The 16,364-nt window shown below is 43.6% G+C and overlaps 1 protein-coding gene across 3 annotated transcripts in view; it reads right to left on the minus strand.

Annotated features, from left to right (window-relative positions):
- The window catches only part of nxph1 (neurexophilin 1), a 64,856-nt gene extending 50,005 nt beyond the window's left edge, over positions 1-14,851 (minus strand). Inside the window, exons 1-2 of one of the 3 annotated variants that reach the window (XM_007904783.2) lie at positions 14,575-14,851; positions 12,970-13,122 (exon numbers count right to left, since the gene is read on the minus strand). In XM_007904783.2, the coding sequence (XP_007902974.1) occupies positions 12,970-13,023 (54 nt within the window). In that variant the 5' untranslated portion in view covers positions 13,024-13,122; positions 14,575-14,851. Of the gene's footprint in view, positions 1-12,969; positions 13,357-13,465; positions 13,553-14,574 lie in introns of those variants that run through there. The other 2 variants (XM_042332173.1, XM_007904782.1) reach the window with 2 other exon arrangements.
- Between the last annotated feature and the right edge of the window lie 1,513 nt (positions 14,852-16,364).

The raw sequence follows: 16,364 nt of genomic DNA on the forward strand, positions 1-16,364 counted from the left end.
CATACGTGAGTGCATGTTCCCAAGTGAAGATGCTATCACGTTGGATTTAGTTTATCTTTACTGACTCAACTTTGCTGGGTCTCTGCATCGCATTCTCGCTCTGTACGTTACAGCAGCAAGTCCATTTATTCCTGCAGTTGTGATCTGAAATCTCCAATCTGAATGTCTTGGGAATCTTGACATGCAATGGGAGCATCGTGGGGAAGGAAGTCTTCTCAGACAATACATCACAGGTGTTGTGTCAGTCCACAAACCGCATTTACACTGGTGCAGGCGGTCAACACACGATTAGTGACATTGCCGACTCTGCCATGTCCTCAAATCAGGGAAACGTGCACAGTCAGTGCTCTGTCGATTCAGTACTGCTTTTGCTTTCAGCAGGTGTTGGTTGCCTAAAAATGGGTGATAGTTAGCTGTTCACTCACTTGCAATACCTAATACGTTTAACTGTTGTGGTTTTCCTGATAGGTCGGCGAGTTTACGTAGGAAATAACTGCCCTTTACACAGTGAATAAGGTCCCAGGTTAGATAACTCAGTCAGTGCTGGGGGTATTACAATTTGTCTCAGCCCCTCGTTTAAGGATCGCTATCAGTGACCTCTATTGGAGGCGAGGTGTGTGTGAATGCAGAAATACGAGATGGACCTTGATATATCATGTAGTACAATAACCTCCTGACTCTTTTTTGGTCAGTCTGGTGTCTGACACACGTGAACATTCTCAAGACTACCCCCAAATGACTGAATTCTGGTCTGGAGTGCACCCTACCTGCCTTATCACCGAGAGTTTGGGTGAAGCTTGGCAAGAGACAGGGCTTAGGGATTCCAGAGAGTGCATTGAAAGCATTAAGAATTTAACCAACTGAGCTTCAAACTTCCTGCCACATGTCAAGGGTTTGTACTCAATCTGAGAGTTTGATTCGGGAGCCGAGGGGGAGAGGGCAATGAGGATTGACTCGATGGGAATATTCCAATGTTAGGTGTGTGACACAACTCCAATAAATCTAACTTACCTCTCCCCAAAGGTAATCAAGTGGTCTGCGGATGTTCCTGGACCTGCTAACTCTCATGTGGAATCATATTCCAATTAAATAGGAACGATGGAAATTGATGAAAGGGATGGAGGGAGTTTAATTTTTTCCAGCTGCTATTATGTTAAAACTGTCCTGAAACCAAAGCCTGTGGGTCAGACTCCCTCTTCATGCTCTTTAAACTTCAATGATATTGCAGAGTGTGGGGTGGTTCGAAACAAACCCTTTATCAAATGGGTATAAACTGAAGTAATAACTGATGTTTCGCACTACCAGGGTTTATGCTGACTGCAGGATAACCACAATAGACTATATATATTTTAATGCCAGTAAAGAGCTGACTGCCCTGTTGGCTTTTTACAAACATTAAACATGGATCTGCTATGTGAGGAGTTCTGTGCATTTGCTAAGCAGGAATATGAAGGGCTCCGCTTTACCGAACTGCTCAATGTAACTCCGGGCTTCATAATTCCACTGCGTTACACTGTTACCCGCAGTGTAATCAAAGCATAAGAATTCTTACTTTCTACACAAATTCCAAATGTATTTACCATTCAGCTTTATTAATAAGTATATGCATATTACTCAGATAGAACTAGTCAAAAACACAATTGATAACAAATTTCAGAGGAAATATGAACATGGTTACTATGGGCAACATGGGTATACTTCGTGGAGAAGCTCCATACAACTGTGCTTAGTTAATTTTCCAAACAGTTAAAACTGGTAGATGAAAGGTTTACCACAAATGCATATTAAATTTTGACAGCTAATCTAATATTGCTTAGTGCCTTTCTAGGATCGGTATGCAATTAACTCTACCACAGAAAGGTTCAAGGACAGATAGACGAGACCTGTGTACCCCGGTGTTTAGATAAAGGCAGCTTGGTGTTTCTGTCTTTTCAAATTTGATAAGTAACCCAGTGACTTCTGATTGTGTTTTGCACCTTCACGTTCACCAACGATGGAAGAACCAGCCCAGATCACTGAAATGTATGCAAGACGTCAGTTTTGCTATCATGCTCATGCCATCTGCTGTGCTGTCAGTATTCTTCTTCACATTCAGTCATCTCACTTGCACAAGTGTTAGACGCTTACATTTTCATCCTGTTCAGTCACGCGATCCTTTTAGTGACAAATTTCATCAAAGCAGTTATGGGGCAGTATTTTCACATTAGCAAGACCTTTGACTCCTTGTACTGTATACGTCCTGCACCATCGCGCAGGCCTGTTGATGTGTGACTGACTGCTGTGAAATACGCTTTGCAAACAGGATTCTTTCTCCCAGCGTATATAATCCATTTGCGTGAGTAACCTGTGTCCATAACTGTGTTCGCAGACAAAAGCATTTCAAAAGTGTTCTTCAGATGAGTGGTTATTGTTTATGATATACAATTACATAACATGAAAGATGTTGGATACAAAAATAGATTGACCTCTGATATTTATGTTATCCACTGGCCCCATGCACCTCATTTAATAAAATGATCAATAATACACTTATTGATACGCGATTAGTAGGTAATAGTCAATTCTTTTATACAATAAAATTTACATTTACCCAACTGTTTTATAACTAGAACATAGAGAAGAGTACTCTTTCCACATAGCGTGAAAGAATGTGTCTGTCAATCCTCGTACAGCCTTTTCCACTAACTCTAACCAGAATGGTAAGGCTGCCTTTTTTTTCTTATCTAGCTCAAATAAAAAGTTATCATTAAAACTACAGTTACTTTACCACCTTCAAACCTTGTTAGAAATATTGGATTCAACCAGATCCATCGCAAATGACTCTTACCATTCATCCTCTAAAGTTCACTTTCAAAAGTCATGGGTGTATTTTGGAAATACAAGAATGTCATTTATCAAAAATAAAAACGCATACATTTCTGTCATTGAGGAATACACTTGATAGAATTCAGCATTGGACAACAATGTAAAATTGGGGCTATTATCTGTACAATACCTTTGGTAGTAATGCCATGTCTATTTTTCATCTCATCTACTCCTCTCAGTGGTAACATTGTCACTGACAGTGAGAGGTCAGTGAGCAGCATCCTCTTCGTGAATGTTTGCAAGCACAGAGAGAGCTCCAGCAATCACATGGACATCGCTCTCGTACTCCCCTAAACCGCTCTGTGGTGCCAGGGCAGTTCCCTCACAATGCCAATGTGTACAGTGCAACAAAAGCATTGCTCTCGAGAGCAACAATTCTGCTAGGAAATGAAGAACAGATAAGAAATAAATAAGAAATGATAAGCAAATAAGAATAACAAATAAGGATGTTTGATTCAAAACGGTTTGTCTGCTCAATTGATTTCATCATCCAGGTCTTTGTTCAATTCCTTTGTCATTATCCCCCTACACCCATAACAGTTTATTCTTTCCCAGTGTGTCGATAATGAATAAGCTGTGGCTGCTACATTTGTAGATACAGCATCAGTTTGCCAATGACCTATTTTAGTCATTTGGATAGTTCTGGGGATATCTCCTTGACATGCTAAGGCCTGCTCAGAAATATAACTGCTCCCAACCCACAGAGCTCAATAGCAGAACACCCTTTGATGAATACTGCTGCAGTTTTTGTTTCAAGTAAATAAAATGTCCATTCACAAGTACATTTTCCGATTCGCAGTGGCCACAAAGGGTTTGTAGTTTGTTAAATTGTTTCGAGGCTTAGTATCTTCATCTCAGCCTGTGGGTTTGGCATGAAAGGGGCACTGGGCAGCTCTGATGTTAGCCTGATCTCAAACCACACAGGTTCAGTATGGTTCAGACGAAAGGTCGTCGACCTGAAATGTTAACTCACTGTCCTCTCTCCATAGATGCTTCCTGACCTGCCGAGTGTTCCCAGCGACTTCTGTTTTTTTATATTGCATAAAGAGTTCAGTAATCTCTTATCACCAAGCCCTGCTCCACTGGCGAGCTTGGTCACGCTCAAATTAACATTGGATATGGTAAATTCAAACCAGAAATGGATTGTTTTTTGGAAGTATTCAATTGTAGAAAATCCCTCGTTGGTTGGAAGGTGGGGGTCATTTTTTGTCTAACGGGGAAACCGACTGAATCTGCAATATTTTTGTGAAGCTTGCCCCAAAAAGGCAAGCCTGCTGTAGCCCTGATGGTAGTGATTTGGTTTCTGTGAGCTGTTTGATAAATCTCCCTGAAGGCAACATGCTGTTTGGTGGTGTAGTCGGGACTGCACGTGTAAACGCTGGTCCAGCTCCAAGCTCCAAGTCTTATTCGCTGACTTATTCGTCATTCTCTCATTTGGGTGGTCTCCCACCAAAATAACTTTTGTTTTTAGGGCTTTGGTGAAGACGTTCATGTGATGATGCGAAACGACAAGTGACTCGTCGGACCGTCACTTTGGGTCAATGTAAAAACCGGTCCACGTGGGTTTCTAAAAAGGACCATAAACCCATCCCCTAAACCCAGACCCAGAGCGAGATTCTGATCCGCATTTGCAATGATGGGCCACGAAAAGCAATCGCACCTTCCCCTCGGTTTACACAACCAACATTAAGGGCGCAGTTTCAACAGAGATTCATGTAAAATGTTATCAAGAGCAAATCTGTGTGCAATGTGTAGGCTACCGTCTGCTGTTACCGTTGTACAATAGTTGTCCTGTCTGAGTTTGGCGATCGTTGGACTCTCTCAGCGTTTGAAGCACAAAACAGGAGGAACTGATCAGTGCAGAAAAGAGCAGATCCGTGAAGCTGTCTCTGATAGAAAGTGGTGAAAGTAGGAATTGTTCCAACAGACAGGGGGTAGAACGATGTTATGTAGTGCACTGTTTAGATAAATATGTACTGTCTGTAGATAATCTGTCAGTCCTGGATCCAAGGTCTAGAATTGCGGGAAGCTCACAGTGCTTTTGAACACTATTAATTAAATTATGAATTTCCTCTTGAAACCGCTACTGGGACATTCGATACCCAATGCCACTTCTAAGATTTGCTTGAATTTAACGCGTTTGTGTTAAGGTTGGACTGTAATCTCTACATCTGGAGTAGTCTGTGCGGTGCCTCGCACACAGTAAGATGGATGCTTAGAGACCGTGTCTTCTTTATTTCTTTTTAACGAATGCATTGGTTATCATTAGTCCCAGTGGTTCCCCGTTTAACTCCGTCAATTTAAAACCTACCACAGAATATTCCAGCGAGTATATCAAGACTTTGTTGAAACATATATGTTTCCGCTGTAACCTAAAGAGCTTTCTGCCGTATTGTTTTCCCAACGGCTTGTGGTACAGCCATCAAAGTGCACCAATAATTGAGGAAATGCGAAAGTGTTTCTGTGCAAAGCGCACTCCGGTAAACACAGGACACTTACTCACTCTCATCGAATGCTCTTTCGCTAAATAAAACATAGGCGGACTGTCTATTAAAACTACCCATCTATTCGGCTTGAAGAAAAATCTTGCACTTGTTGTTTGTTGCAAGAACAAACTACCGAAAGTGATAATGACAATAATGATCCTTACATTTGGTATATTGCATTATCGCGTCGTTTTGAGACATCTCAAAGGGCTTCACAGAATATATTGCACCGCGAACTGACTCTATATTTATGGTCGAAATACGCAGCCAAGTTAAAATCACACTTTGATATCAGTAATTCTAAGCAGCTGTAAGTTGATGGTGAAATGGTGTGTGCATCAAGCCCAGAACTTGGATCTCCACTGTGTCTACAGTATTTGCACTGAGGTTATGCTCCTGTTGTACTGGGTGGTGCAGAACGCTTTTCTCATCTGCAGACTGCCATCTGGAGCTGAACGCTGCAAAACCCGTCCTTCACCGGGAGATAAGATTCAGACAGAATACCTCATCCCTCAGCCTGTTCGCTCTGTTATCCAAGTCTCTCTGTGTTATCTCCTTTCCCCCCTTACAGTAGATTGCCCTATTTATTTTCCCCAAACAAATCTCTTTAAGAATGCCCTTTGGCCACAGAACCAAGCGCTGAGCCTTTCTGCCCCTGACAATCTGGTCGTTTTATACATAAAGCAAAATGACTTCAGAAGCGACGTGGCCAACACTCAGCTATTCCCCTGGCCGGGGGGGGGGGGGGGGGGGCATTTTTTTTGTGTGTGTGTGTGTCCGGTTCAACATTTCTTTTGGTTAAATGACTGGCATTTACCAGAGAGAGAAAAAAATAAAGAGTTCAGCAAATTGAAGCTGGAAAGATAAAAGAGCGCACGTTCACTTGGAAGCTGCAGAATGGCTTCACCTACTGTTGCCAGTGTCAGGTTAATGTCATCAATTTCAGATCAGTTGGGACCATTTAGACGCGAGTTCGTCGGGAGACCGATTATTTGTAGCAATACTTAACAGTCATGGAGAAAGATTAGAACTGCCTGGTTATTCCACACTGGGAGGAGGACAATACAAGGAAAAGCAAGAGGGATTCCCGCGCATTAGTGGGGCTTTACTTTATTTTGATTAAAAAGCATACTGCTCCCTTTTTATAGTTAAGTCGGGTTTGTCCTGTGCTAATCGCCACTCTTCCAGAATACCGCATCCTCTGCTGCTAACCTTTCTGTTCGTGCTCTTCATGTTTGCTCAATTAAAATGTTGCATTATATTTGTGATTACAGTACAACGCTCGGTGATCCTTTTATTAAACCAGGGGAGAGAAAAAAATATAAAACGACATTACCTCTCGATTGTAAATCCACGGGTTACCATCTTTCATTGTGTCTCTTGTATCGCAAAGGCTCTGTCATTAATATCCATTAAGTCACCATTTAATAGGGACAATGCAGCGAATATTCACTTCAGCTCTGCATTTAAATCGGCGTTAAATAGGTGAAGGGTTTTTTACATGGTCAATGCCTGTCGGTGTTGACACCCTTCTCTGTCTCACTGTGCTACAGAGATAGGAAGCATAATGTCACGCCAGACTTTTGTTTACATACAAAAGTTTACAACCAGGAGAGTAAAACTGGCGATGAAAAGGCCTATTGGCATTTATCGCTGTTAAAAATCTCGCTATGTTATTTCCAGCGAAAATATCAGGTTCTGGCCGACAGCTAAATGCTGTGTTTTAATGGAATGTGAAATATAGTATCTTTGTTTTAAAAACAGTCCACATGGAGAGTCACCCATTGCAAATAAAAAGACGTGGTCACTTAAAAGTGATTGAAATCTAACTTTTGAGGGCGGCCGAATTATTATACCGTTTGAAAGCTCGTGTTACTGTAATAACACAACCAGCAACCATGATATTGTTCCTCATTCACAACTATATCATTCATCTCGTTTCACTAAATGTTTAATGTTAAATTGTGAAATACAAATACGGTACTGCCCTTACCCCGAGTATATTTTACTTGAATGCAGTTTGCTAATTTCTGGAGTTTAGATTTTTTTTAAAAATAAGCACTATACCCAAAAAGTGATTTTTTTTTACAATTTGGATTTCCTATCTTTTATCAAAATGCTCCAGATAGCCTCGGAGTAGTGAGTGACAGAGCAAACAGAGGAAATCTCTGGTAACATTCATCTTGGGAGCACTTTCATTAAACGTAATTCATTCGACTTTCAGCATAAATTGAGTGACATACTTACAGCACAGCCTATTTACTACTGATGGAAAAGCTGAAGTTTTTTTATTTCACTTACTGTCAATTCGGTAAAAGGCAACTCATCAACATGTCAGTCTCCTGCATATAAGAATGCCTAAGACGTGTTTACAGAGTATCACGTAGGTTGTTTAAGTTTGGCTTACTAGGGATGTGGATGTAAGCCATCAGAAGGATCGTGTATTATGTACAAACATGCCTTCCTTTTTCGGCGTGCCATTTCCTAGCCTCTGCAAGGTTTCCTTGTGGAAAGTCTCCAAGATTAACTAGAGGAGGATTAGATGTGCCAGCATAATCCAGGTTGTAAATTCCGTAAAACCCCAAAGAGGCTTTTAAATATTCTGCTCCCACTAAGCGCCACTGAAACCATCCCAGTACAATAATGTGCCAAACAATTCAAGCAAAGTACTGAATTTACTCGGATGTATTGTGTTTTGATTTTCTACGGATCTTATTTTATGTTAAACTTTGTAGACTCGGAGTTGTACTTTGCAGTTACCGGGGAATCAAAATAACAGCATTTAAAAGAGGACATTATAAAATATGAGCTTTTGTTCATTGCTATTAGCACATTGGAAAGTTATGGCTTTCTTAAGCACTCACAGAAGACTGCCACATTTACATACTGCATAGAGCATATACCTCAGTTAGTTTTCTCAGTTCCATATAATTTCACACAGACTGTAGCATGAAGATCCGCAGATAATTTATATTCATTGGTTCTTCAAAATATATTGTACAATTAATGATTGCATTCTGGCTGAATTGAAATATTAGGACATATATGTGCATGTTACTAAGGTTATATAATAATAAATAATCCTTACATTTGATATAGCGCCTTATCACGTCTTCGAGATGTCTCAAAGCGCTTCACTGAATATACTGTAAAGTGAATTGACTGTATATTTTGTATAAACCAGTCACAAGGGACATGATAAGAGAAACATAAGTAAAGGTGGTGAAGGAATATGCACGTTGGAAGTTTTAGGGGAAATCATGACTGATTGTGTACACCAATCCTCTGGAAACGTGAAAGATGACCACAGTGGAAACAAGGGCTTTGGTTTACTATACTGAAATGACCGCTGTATCATCTTCTTGCTGAATCTTTGTCGTCATTTATATTGTAAAGTGATGTTGTCCCCATTACCTTTGACATTGGGGTTCAGTCTCGGCCAACCACGCAATAGTTTCGGGAGCACCAAATAGCGCCCACTACTGGCCCAGCAGAATGTAACAGGCAGTTGAGTTACTGTGGTATAACTGTCCAAGGCATAAAAGCAACCCAAATCTCACAAGACCACTCCCCACACCAAGTGTGTGCTTGTGAGTGTGTGTGTGGGGGGGGGGATAAGGGCAATGGAGGCATATCAGAGTTTTCACCAGAAATTAGCTCCTTCTGGGCTGACACCTTCTGATCCGTGTGTTCAAAGCTTTCAACTCCTCTCTTCTTTAACTAACATATCTAACATATCTAAACACGTCGCCTGAACTGCAATCATGTACAACCGACCGTTCTTTAAAAGCCGCGGTTCATAATTATGATCAATTAATTCCCAATGCAAAACAAGTGACATCCCATCGCAGACGATCTATCAGATCCAACTGATTTGAACCAAAGCGGCTTTAAAAGCCTTTGAAGCCAGGCTGATGGGATAAACGGTGTGCATGCAGAAAGTATAACTATATTTCTATAATTTGAAGAGATGTCAACAGCTTTTTTTTTGAAAGGATGGATGCAATTATGCAGTTCAAGGCGATCCGAGTTTGACCAATAAATCTCCGCCACAGCAGTTCTGAAGGAAATGCAACCAATAAATGCAGAACCTTCCGGGACTGTAATAATAAACTTTCATTGGATAAGTTTTACGTGAAACAGGAATTGGGATAGAATCCACCAAGGGACTTTATTATGCACCTCGCGACTAAACTGTATTAATGTGAATAAAGCAAAATCTGATGAGATGAATTTATAGATGCATAATGCATGAATGGTGTCGACAATAATGCAAAGAGAAAACAAAATAAATGGACCGTCTTTTCAGATATCAGAGAGGTGTAGCGCTACCCAGAGATCTTGGTCAGATCGGGAGAAAATCCCTAGTTCCCGGCAAAGCGGTTGTCCAGAGACACTGTGCTACTTGTCCGTGTATTCTGGCCCACAAACACACACTGCACTCACAGCCACTACTCCGCCTTCCCACCACCCGCCTTGAACCTGCATTGCCGTCCCCTGATGTGCAGGAACATTCTCGCCGTTCCTCCCACGTCCCGACCCGACCCGACCCGACCCTCACTGGAAGGAAGGACACGGAGCTTCGTGTCCATTCCGACAGCTGAGCGTGTGCCATATGGTCCAGTCGCTTCCCAGCCGCCTGTCCCCATCCCTTCACGGAACATCTGCCCGTTGTTTCAGCATTCCCGTCTGGGGCCCGAGGCGCGCATTTTGGCCCCTGTCCAGGACTGTTTCTCTCCAGCCCCGCAGACAGGGAGCGGAACATCCCGGGCGCTCTTTACTGTGGGATTCGGGACAGATTGGTGGCATTTGCGAGACCAAATAGCCGGGATGGGGGTTGGGACAGGTCTCCTTTTATATGACTGAAAGTACCTGATGTGCAATCATTAGTGAAAACACGTTGCACTCTATTTCACAAAAAGCAACTTGCTTGTTTATTTTATCCAACTGTCCATTCGGTTAAAACTAAAATGGTGCAGCGTTTGTCCTGATCCTGTCTAAGATGTCTCGCTTGCCATATGTTTTTTTTTAGCTATTATATGCCTTCGTTAAAAATCGCTGATCTGCCAGGACAGGATTCTCGTTTTGCGTCGCATTCTCAGGTTGCAACACATTGCAAATAACTGGAGGATATAAAATGATTTCTGAGACTTGATCACAATTGCTCAGTGTATAAATTCAACACAGCTTGGAATTAGGGAAGGGGTGGGAGGGGGGGGGGGGGGGTAGCAAACCTATTTAATTAACTGTCTAACCCGCTTCTCAAACGCGTGTCACAGTGTGTGATCCATCCTTGTAACGTTCACCTGAAATTAGCTCCTTCTGGGCTGACACCTTCTGATCCTTGTGTTCAAAGCTTTCAACTCCTCTGTAATTCGTGTTATTTGTCCGCTAGTCCCAGCCTTGCTCTGGTCTACCCCTCCATTCAAGCCCCTGTAACTGCTTTATTAAGAGCCACTGATGAAATTGCACCGACACTTGAACAGGCCATTTGTCTGACTTTAAAACTGCCAACCCCGTGAAATATGGCATCTGTTACCATTACACGTTTTAATTTGAAAGTTAATTTCACTGGCAGGGACTGAGTAGGAATTGGACAGCCAGACCCCGGGTACTCTTGTTGCACTGAGTAACGACTTTGCATCGCGAAAACATTAGAGCTAATGAAGTCTGTAACTAAGTGATAATTAAATCAGCATAATTTGCAGACTGACTGCTTTTGAAAAGCTCCCAGTTCACAGTTACAAGGAAATGAATGCGGTTATCGTTAAAATGCTACAACGTGGAAACAACCCCCAACTCCACTGCGGCAATAGGGGCTCTCAACAGAGTGGAGCCGCGACTCAAGATTTGATGCACTGGTTTTAACGCGCTGGAAAGTAACCAAAAGTGAGTTGTCAATGAGCGTTTTGTGTAAGAGCTGCTCAACCAGAGAGTGCAAAATGGGAGGTTTATGAGGGAGAGGAATTTGTTCGCTCAAATGTTTAATTGCCCCTCCCCAGTCTCCCCCTCTCTCTCTCTCTCTCTCTCTGTCTCGCTCTTGTTTAAAGGAGAAGTGAAGGCCTCTTCCACCAAACATTATAGACCCCAAACCTCAATCGCCCCGCAGTCAAGTGGCTTCAACTGCCTGAAAACGTCCACACTCACTGAATGTGCTCTGATATCCGCACATCCGCGAGATAACATGTACATGTCCTTACGCTTAATTGTTCACGCATTTCCTTGATGGTCCCTTCTTTATCCTCCTTTATTCCCTCCTTTTCTAGTTGTTGTCCTCTGTTACTTGCAATTCGCTCTCTCTGTCCTTCCCCTCTCTATTGTCACCTTTGCATTTTCGCCCTTTGCTTTTGCTTTAGTATTTTCTTTGCTGTATTGCAATTTTGTTTTTAATTTTCTGTTTTTTAAAAAAAAAAATTGGCACGGCGTGTCCAAAGAGAGCAGCAATCGGCCAAATAAGTCTGAAAGAAAGGTGGATACGTGACTTCTGGGCGATCCTCCTGCACAGTATTTACTGGAGCACCGACAATAACCGAGGACCAAAGGGCAGACTGGACTGGTCAGGGGAAGTTTCAGTCCTCACTTGCAAAGCGGCATCATACGCCGAGTGAGGTCTCTGTGACTTATAATAAACGTGTGCAGCTATTGCGATTCACAAGCAGACCCCGAATCCCCATCCATAAAACCTATTCCCCCGCATCCCAACTCCCTGCGCTTTAATCGTTCCCCCGTTGCAGGCATCGTGCGACCTGCAGCGCACTCTGGCGGCTCAATGGTGCAATTGCTCCCCGTCCTGCTGGACTGGACAGCTGGAGCGAACACGGGGGTGAAGTGCCCAGGACTCTCGCTGCTCCCGACTGCTCAAAACAAACATAAAGGCTTTCTTTGTCAACCAGTGATAGACTTCAGAAAGATGCCCTAACAGTAGCCATGTACACAGCAGTCGGGTTTTGGTAGAAATGCCTTTTGATGTCACGATGATGAGTTTTGGACATTTCCTGCACTCGGATCCAAGTGCCACGTCTTGGCTCAAGAGACTCACTGACTGGAGGTGAAAAAGGAACCGACCAGCAATGATATTGGTGCATCATCATCATCATCAGACAGACATGCTCCAAGGCCTGGGTATTAACACGGCAGAGGTCTTGATGCCGACCCCGCGGGACAAGTATAGCTCGTGTGGAATAAATCAGAGAGACCCGAGAGCAGTGTAAGTCAAGTCTCCCCAATTCGCCTCTCAGACTCAGCTTATTCACGACCCGACCCTACCCCAGAAACAGCAGCAGCGTAGGTGTGCAGTCGAGGGAACTCCGCTAAATTGTCAGTCATTTGCCATCCAGTTCCTGCCACCGGACGCGTTTGGAAATAAGTACAAATCCCCGAGTTATTGAGAGGGGGTTTTAACCGACTTCAGTACCACCTACAAGTACTCGGCTCAAAACATGCGCCGCAGAGCGTGGGTCAGCATCGCCTTGTGCACCGGTTTACATCAGTGCCACACAGTCCGCTCACTCGAGCTTCGGGTCGGTCAGTGCAAGTTTTAAAAGAAATAAAGCTGAGCTCCCGGTGCGGTTGCTTTAAACGATTGGACATTGCATTTACGAAGCGGGCGAGAACTTACCAGATAGAGACTGCTCTGGAGGAGAAGGACGGAGTACCAATACACAGCCTGCATTCTCCTCTCTTAAACTTCCACTGCTTCCCCTTTGCTTCTCAGCATAGATCCACCTTGTATCCGCTAGAGTAAAGGCAGATCTTTCACGAGCCTGTACATCTAAACAAAAATGAAATTACAGACCCCATGACCACTACACAAGGTTACTTCGGAGATAAAAAAAAAAAATACGATTAAATGCGAATTAATCCAGCAAAACAGTGGAGCAATCTCATAATTCAGTGCCTGCCAAGTTTCAATTCGGGGACGATTAAATCTGATCATTGGTGATCAGCCTCTCTGTGCCGCCGCCTCAACTCGCTCGCAAACGCCAATCCACTCCAGCACGTCACTGCCAGTGACACCCGGCACCCGCCTGCCTATCACAGCCCGGCACCCCCCCCCCCCCCAACACCACCCCCCCCAGCCTCACAGCAAGTGGGGAGGGTCGGCCCTCACAGACCTGCAAGGGATGAGGGAGGCAAACTGCACAGCCACTTCACTGCGACCAAAGCAAAACCCCGCGCAATGTTCATCCATCAGGCAGACCCCCCCCCCCCCACCCCCCACCCCCACCCCTTTAAGGATTGGTGTTGGGGGTGTGGGGGGAGGGAGGGATGCACCCGTGTGTGTGTGTGTGTGTGTGCAAGTTAGCAATCTGGGACCTGCCAGCATTATTTTTGCATTCCTGGGACAATCCGGTGGATTGATGCTCTCTGCGTTTAGCAAATTGTACGTTCATTATTTAAGAGCACATGTGCTTTCTTTAGGGGTACAGACAGCGACCGGAGGGATTATCCGCACCACTAAACTGTGTGTAATGCTGTCCTTCTGAGCTGTACGCTTTGTGTCCGACCGTGTTGTGTCATGAAGTCACCAGCTGCTTAATAATAATGCCAGCAAAACAGCCCTCACACCAGCACAGCCGAGCTATTATTAGCGACACTCGTTTATTATTCATCAAAATCTGCAGCCATTGATTATAATTGTTAGATTACTAGGATTTCATCAGCGGAATTACAGTGTTGGTACATTTTTATTCTGTTAATAATCACGTCGTTGATATTATGCCCACAAACTGACGAGATTGTTCTATTGTTATTAAAATAGAGACTTCGCCCAACTCGATGGTGATCTTCGTGCTTTCTGTGTTTCGCAAGGATGGTTGAACTCCTGCCTTGTGGTTTTTATGCATTCTTACCCATATTTTGCACTGTTACAAACAGATATTGCACGAGGATGTCACAGGCTGAACAAGCATCAATGCCGCATTCAGTCTTTCAGCAAACATGTCATTTGCAATCTCCTAACTGTGGAATATCAGTCACGTTGTTTGCACAGCCAACATCCTTTGAATTGTTGTCCCAGTTATTAATACTATATCATTACTAAAGCAATTTCTGACGGCAAATGATGCCTTATTGATTCATTGGCATTACAATAATGACAGGAGCATGTAACTGGGAGGTCATTACACTGTGCTGTGTCGAGCCTGTGTACCTCTTGTTCTTGCTCACAAAACGCACGAAGATCTTCATACCCTTTTTTAAAAAAAAATACAGATGCACTTACCCCCATCGAAGATCGCGGGACATTCAATGCAACTGCACTTGTGTGATTGAGACCTGTCCGAAGGAAACACTCCAACTAGCATGCCGAGTATATGCCGATGTAGCCCGCATTTATTCAAAGGCTAAGGGTCAGAAATTCCAACAAGAATGATTGTGAGTCTCTCCCCTCCCTCACACACACACACACACACACACACACATGCACACACGACAAAGGAAATGCATTAGCTATGTAGTTAAGTCTCGAAGCTCCCTCCAGCTCTTCCCTCCTAATCGCCTCTTACAGTGTCAGAGTCGCCGAGCAGCACACACACAGGGAGGGAGGGGGGAGTGGGGGGGGGGAGGGAGGGAGGGACACTGTCCCTTTGCTCCATGGTGGGGAAAGCGGGAGCACCAGGGTGAGCAATCACAGGCTGAAACTGGGCACTGCCAGGGGTTCATCGGCCGAGTGTGTCTTGACTCTTGACCCAGTGAAGGGGAACTGACCAGGTATCAACCGGTTAAGTATCTGAACTGGACATGGCCACGTTTTATGGTTCAATTTCTCTTTTGATTCGGGTTGACACTGTTTGAACATTAATGTTGCATGATATGCAGGACCCAGAGCATGATTCAAATCCAGGTTTGCTCTGGTGGGAAGGGGGTGGGGGCACACCATCTGGCTTCCTTTAGTCCCTAATACAGTACAGACAAACGTGATTGCCACAGACATCAACACACGTTGACTTTTTTTTTGAAGAAAACAACTGACAAATAAATGTTGAAATCTCAGTGATTTTTGGGTTGAAGTGGAATAAACAGGTGGAATCAGCGGCATGAGTTAAAAGTTGCATTGGGTAACACAGAGAGGTGTTTCAGGAATAGTATTCCTGTCGGGCTTCTTGCCTGGAGAGCTTACGAGAAAGAGAGAGAGAGAGAGAGAGAGAATTATATCACACAACAACTTCATATGTGAAGCTGCAACACACATGAAGCTTCAATGTTAGGTGATTTGTTGTAAGCTGTGTGTGGTCTGCAGGGCAGTCAGTGGGAGTGATGCACAGTGTGTGCACAGCTTTGCCTAACTCCAGATGTGAACTCGGGGCAAAGCATTAGAAAGTGCAGACATTGGGTTTGACTATGTCGGTTGCTGGAGTTTCTGTCTGGAAGTACAGAGGACGATTCGGCTCTTGGTGATTTTGCTCTTTTTAATTCCATCGTTTCAGTGTTTGGTTTGAGTGAGATGCCGAGCTGCAGTGGCCTTGGCAGCCGAGAGCAGCAACATATGAAGATTTCAAAGTGCCACCAAGCGATTCCCGGCCAGGAATCTGCAAAAAAATAAGTCTCACACCTTCTGTCACCGTTAAAGCTCATTGGTGGTACGAGAATCCTAAAGAATAGGTTGTGAAATGAAATGCATATTATATATATATATACATGGATCCAGCTTGCTATTCTGGTGGGATCGGCACAATGATGACCAGACTGTGTGGTTATTCTTTGTGATATCCTTCACACAAATGATCAGATATTTATTTCCCGGCTCTCATCGCTACAGAAACACACATTGCTGCAGCTGTACATCGCATTTCACCATCAAATTCCCCAAACTAATTCTGCACCTTTTCCCACCCTGCAGCACGATTTGCACAATAAAGTTTGCAATTCCGACCAAACCAGAGATGCACACATGCATATCGGTTCCTAATCCATGCATATCGGTACGTGGAAATTCGGATTAACTCCTGTTCATAATGTAGATAAAACCTGGACAGGCAGGTGCACATTCTACAGCACAGGGTATGCATTACA

This window comes from Callorhinchus milii, unplaced genomic scaffold (assembly GCF_018977255.1).
Source record: "Callorhinchus milii isolate IMCB2004 unplaced genomic scaffold, IMCB_Cmil_1.0 Scaffold2, whole genome shotgun sequence".
Lineage (NCBI taxonomy): Eukaryota > Metazoa > Chordata > Chondrichthyes > Chimaeriformes > Callorhinchidae > Callorhinchus > Callorhinchus milii.